Source organism: Lissotriton vulgaris, chromosome 2_1 (assembly GCF_964263255.1).
Source record: "Lissotriton vulgaris chromosome 2_1, aLisVul1.2, whole genome shotgun sequence".
NCBI classification, from domain to species: Eukaryota; Metazoa; Chordata; class Amphibia; order Caudata; family Salamandridae; genus Lissotriton; species Lissotriton vulgaris.
Genome location: NC_141687.1, coordinates 1,414,632,754 through 1,414,638,753, shown reverse-complemented (window position 1 = coordinate 1,414,638,753; position 6,000 = coordinate 1,414,632,754). Strand labels below are relative to the sequence as shown.

At 45.4% G+C, this 6,000-nt stretch overlaps 1 protein-coding gene across 1 annotated transcript in view; it reads left to right on the top strand.

Annotated features, from left to right (window-relative positions):
- The first annotated feature begins 876 nt into the window (after positions 1 to 876).
- Positions 877 to 6,000, top strand: part of DLAT (dihydrolipoamide S-acetyltransferase) — a 199,589-nt gene continuing 194,465 nt past the window's right edge. Inside the window, exon 1 of the mRNA XM_086957184.1 lies at positions 877 to 1,195. Coding sequence (XP_086813310.1) covers positions 974 to 1,195 — 222 coding nt within the window. The 5' untranslated portion in view covers positions 877 to 973. The remainder of the gene's footprint in view (positions 1,196 to 6,000) is intronic.

The window sequence follows — 6,000 nt, the reverse complement described above, 5'->3', positions numbered from 1 at the left end:
CATCTATCAGGAATGTTATACCTGACCCCACCACCGTCGGCAAAGGCAAGTCGGTTAATGCAGACATGCCAATCCTCCCGATTCAGGCGTGAGACTACCGATTTCGAAGCTAGTCTCCCGCCTCCCGATTCCTGCATGCAGAAACCCGATTCCTCAGGGTTTCAGCTGACAGGGCTTGGTATTGTGTAAAGTGCCAATTCTTCCAGCAATACTCGGAGCGGCGTTGCAGGGGCTTTAGAAGGGGTGAAAAACCAACAAAACATAATTAACAAGGGAATGGTCTTTTAAAGACCTGTGAAGTATTGGGGGGGGGGGGGGGGGGCGGGGGGGTCTGTGTGTGTGCACAAAAAGCTGTTTTAGCCCGGGCTGTCACATGGGTGTGGGGGGGGGGGGGGGGGGCATGCACTGCCAGCAGCCTGCCAGGCCAGTGCACAACACTTGCATCACCCTCTCTCTGCCTGCCATTGTGCTCCATGCTTCTGAAAGGTATGAAAAAACGTGCATTTGTGTTTCAAATGTCCAATCCTGCAGCAGCACACTTCCAAAGCCCATACATGCCAGTAACCCGATTCAAGGCCCCATTCTCCCATATTTTTTTTTTAAATCTCCCTCTTTGCTCTTCTGAAATGTTGGCATGTATGTTAATGATCTACCCTGTCATCTAATCGTGAAGGGTCATTTCTAGTCCCTCGTTAGAGTTGGCACTTGCAGGTTTACCGCTGCCTGGCTCTAGTATGGCCGCCTTTGGTCTCTGCTGCTTTAGTACTACCAGTCCCGTTATTCCTGTCCTTCGTTTGTGTTGCCTGGACGTCTGTACTTTTCCGACATTTGCTATTACTAGTATGCAAGTGTGCCGTAGAGCGCGGCGGCTGCGCGGGTTTACGGCAGCCCGCCCCCCAGAGGAGAAGGAGTGGAAGAGCTGGAGAGGTCACCGGGGAAGGAGAGGTGGTAGCGTCTCGCTCCCTGTCTCGCCATGCTGCGCCTGTGCCTCCGGCTGCGGCCCTGCTTGCGCTGCACGGCCCCCAGGAGCACCCCGTCTGCCTGGCCCCGCCGCTACCATCACGGCCGTCCCGTATGGTGCACTCTGCGAGCAGCCCAAACCCGAGGACTGGAAGGGAGGCAGCTATGGGGGAAGCCGGAGGCACCGAGGACAGCGCTGGGGAGGAGGTGGTACAGCCTGCCTCCACATCAGTTGGTGAGTCTGGAGCATAATTCATGCCAGAGGAGGGTGAGGGGCCCATAGCCTTCCAAGTGAGGATAAACAAGGGCACTGAGCCCAACATAAAGGAACAGAGGTCATGTTATTGCTACTGGCACTTAGTAAACGGAATAAGCGAGGACCCACTATGGTATGGAGAGGGGCACAGTACCCACCAGGATATCAACAGCCGATAGTCCTCTTGCAGCTCACCAGGGACACACCTAAAAGAGTTTCCAACTTTACATGATCACTTTTCATTACACTTTGCGCAGGTGGAGAGTGAGACGTTGTTTGCATGGAGATATAAGAGGATGTTTGTTTGTTGGTGGACTGGGCAAGTAGTGGAGCACGTTTTTGAGGTCTTTACTGTTGGTTCCGCTCATATTTAAACAAGCATTGCACAGCTGCCAAGCTTTCAGATTGCTTATGTGTGACATTTCCATGGTTTCAACGTGCTTCTGAATTACATTCAGCTTCAAATGAGTGACACTTTCTAGCGAGTAAAACCAAGCAATGAAGTGCATAGAATGTGAAAAGTGTTAGAAATGACACCCTTTTGAGCAATGAGAAGTTAAAAAAAATATTAAAACTGCTGCAAAACCCCTTAAATGAAAGGTTAAGATTTTTTGTTGAACACTAAATGTTTGCAAGGATTGCAACAGCCTGTCTTATGTTGTGTGTAATACTATTTTTATCAATGTGAATATTCACATCAATCAGTATTTTATAAAGTGTAGCACTATCCCCCCTAGGGGTAACTGGGCGCTGAGGGTGCTGCGTCTCTGTTGAAGCGCCAGGTCTTAAGTTTCATTCTGAAGCCTGCCAAGGAGGGCGCTGTTCGGAGGTGGAAGAGCAGGTCGTTACAGGTCTTGGCAGGGATGTAAGAGGTAGAGCGGTCCTCGATGAGGCTGTCAGATGCAGGTTTGTGTGTGTGAGGCAGAGTACAGGTGTCTTCCGGGCAGATAGAAGTTCAGTCAGTGGTTGATGTAGGATGGTCCTTGGTCATGAAGAGTTTCGTAGGCATGTGTGAGGATCTTGAACTGGCATCTCTTCTTGATGGGGAGCCAGTGGAGGTGTTAGTGCTTTGAGTCGCAGGCTGTGACCTCCTAGCACTATAATACAGAAGTCGCAATTTCCCAGTACACAAGGCAAGACTCAATTCCGTTACACTTTGGTTACGGAGAGATGTGTTTGTAGAGAACTTGTTGCCCAATTATGAATTGACCTTAAAAAAGACAAAAGGTGTTTGGCAAAATGAGAACAGTTGGTTTAATTAAATGCTGTAGCCGGAAGTAGTTACTGAAGCGGGTCTGAGGACTGACTCAAAGTACAATCGATCTGTACACGGTTTATACACTTCTTTGGGTATCATAAACTGTTATTGCTCCATTTTCAATAAAGAATGTGAGTCATGTCTTTGGAGTCACGAATAAGGCCCCTGATAACAAATGCAGGTGGGCTCAATCTTGCATGGACATAATGAGGGCCATTAGGTAACGTGCCCTGATGATTGGCATGAGGGTCGTTTGATCTTTGCATGAACTGTGTGTTCCTAACTTCGTGTGGCATCTGACTTTATGATTTTTTTGGGAATGAGTGCACCGCTCTAGCCATGTGTACTATATTGAAGCCAATCTCCCTGGACCATTGTTGTGTCTCTGCTCCTATCTGTGGGAGTGATCTGAGTTTCCTATTCGCACGTTTGTCTGCTGGCTACGTGTCACCCCACCTGTGACCTATCAATCAGTAACCTCAGACCTAGGTCTCAGAACTTGCCGAACTATTTATTTCTGAGTCGGGGTTCATGGAGAGTTCATGAAGGCCAAATTCAGTATTAATGATGCAATCTCATTCTTATTCATACATATATCTTTGTGCATATCGGCAACGACTTTTCCAATATAAACAAAGTGTGTCTGAATAAGTGAAGAAAGCGGTATTTGATTATATGTTGGGGATATGTGTGTTTGTATTCATCTGTAATGTGTGTTCTAGAGGTGTGTGTGTGTGTGTGTTTGTGTGTTTTGCAAGGGACTGTGCCTTTGTGGATGTGTTTGTCTAAAATGGCCACACAAAAACGTTATGGACAGAATGCTGAACATTGTCAAACATTTACCCCCAGTACAGAGATCTACGCCTAATCCATACTTTTTTTTTTCTTTTCTGCTCACCATGCCACTCCAGTTTGGGCCCAGCCATATGGAAATCAGTATTGACCCTGTTCCCCATGGGAACAGTCCAGCCCTAACTGCCATTCCAGGTTCTCCCTGTACTTCAAAACATGCATCCTGGGACTGGTTTCGGGGTATCACCACTCATCAGCCAAACTAGCTTGAATCAAGTGGTATAGCGAGCACAAGACCCACTTATGGCGAAAATAGCAACATAAAAAGATGATGGACGGAATGTTAAACATTGTTAAAAATCCACCATAGTCACAGATTATGGTTAAATCCATTGTGTTTCTTCCTCTCACCATGCCACCCTAGTTTGGACCCAGCAATATGCAAATCAGTCTTGACCCTGCTCCCACTTGGGAACAGTCCAGACCGAACTGCCTGACAGAGCTATTGCTGGTATTTAAGGAAGCAGAGGAGAAGGGAATTGCAGGGTTTTTAAAAATATTAACACTGTGCGGTAGCAGGCGGTGTGTCGCTAAAATCACAGCCCACCTGGCGCGAGCTGGGTCATTGCAGGTATTAGCCATACCAGGTGATAGAGTGGCTGTCTCCTCAATACTTTTGTGAGCAAAATAAAGAGCACCCTCTCAGTCATACCATTCAATGCAGCCCTCGAAAAATCATAAAACTGTTGACCTGCAGGTCAAGTGATTTAAATAATCTATTAGACCTAGCCGTAATGTACTTGACCCGAAATCTGGTCTCAAATTGTGTGATTTTAGCAAATATTTAATTTTACAGAGCTGACTTTTTCTTCATGGTGGCATTTAAGTGCACCTTCAAATATGAAAGTTCAGCCTTTCTGCTTTACAAAAAACTATTTTGTTTGATTTAATAGTCTAAACATATACTTCATGTATAATAAGAATATAGCCCTCATATGGGATACAAATAAGCCCTGATCTCCCTCTTAGTTCTCTTAATACCATTGTCATCAGGCAGGGGGCGGGAATGTTTTTCAGTTCATGTTTAAAATTAAATGTATTCCCAAAGCTTGATTTGGTAGCGCCCGGTCATTTACAAACAACATATTTTCTTTTGAAATGAGCACATACGTTTCTGCTAACCTGCAGTTTTACTGATAAAACGATGTAGCGTATAAAAAAAACTGTGGAAATTGTGTTCCAGCAAATGTTTTTATCATATGCATGTCACTAAGTAAAGTGTTCTTTACTTATTATAAATGTTTTCATTCTATTAAAAACTTTTTTCAACATGCAGAATTTCCCAAAAGTGCTTTCATAATTAATAAAATATATTTTGAAGCGTTTGAACAGTGCATTTACAAGCTTGTTAAATGTTGGGTATTAGAAAAAAACTTGACATCCTGCAGCCTTTCTTTTTACACTCTGTACATGTACAGCACAGTTGTCTTGACAGTTCAATTTGTAAAAATTCTCTAACTTGGCGCTTCTTTTATCCTGGAGGTTGGTTATTTTTCTTTCTCTGACTACAAATTGTAAGCCATAGGCTGATATTTGACCTCTGTCTCTGAACACAGAGCAAATGTGACAAGATAAAAACAAGATTTAAAGACATCTTTTATTGCTCATTCATTTTCTGAGAGAACGGAACACCAGAATGGGCCAGTAGGCTCTAAAATAGCTCGCCCTGACAAAATCTGATTCCTTACAGTGATTGGACAAGTAGATTTCTTAAGACCTGAAATGGTTGGTCATTGGAGTGGTACATAGCCCAACTACTAGAGGGAACCTGGTGTATCAATCTTTGTTGAACTCGTCCATACCAAGAAGAGATGTTCTCTTTCTGGTTGTGCTTATTGATATCATTGTAGGTGCTTAATAACCCTCTGGAATGTGACAGCCTGATATGTAGTTAGTGAACCTTGCAGAAAGATGGTCTTTGCATGTACACAACGACACACCCACCCACAACCACACACACAACCACACATACAAACATACAAACACAACCACAAACACAACCACACACACAGAAACACAACCACACACACATAAACACAACCACACACACGCACACAAACACCACACGCACACAAACACCACACACACACAACCACATAAACACACACAACCACATACACACAAACGCACACACACAACCACATACACAAACACAACCACACATACACACACAACCACGCACACACACAACCTCACACACACAACCACGCGCGCACACACACCACGCGCACACACACAGCCACACACACACAACCACACACACACACAACCACACACACAACCACGCACACAACACCACACACACACAACTAACAACACAACCCCCAAATGATAAAAAAATTTGCTGGACCCCAATTTCCACAGATTTTTTATACGCTACATCGTTTTATCAGTAAAACTGCATGTTAGCGGGAACGTATGTGCTCATTTCAACAGAAAATATGTTGTTTGTAAATGACCCCACACACACAACCCGCACACACACAACCCCCACACACACAACCCCCCCACACACACAACCCCCCCACACACAACCCCCCCACACACAACCCCACACACACACAACCCCACACACACACAACCCCCCCCACACAACCCCCCACACACAACCCCCCACACACAACGCCCCACACACACAACCCCCCACACACACAACCCCCCCACACACAACCCC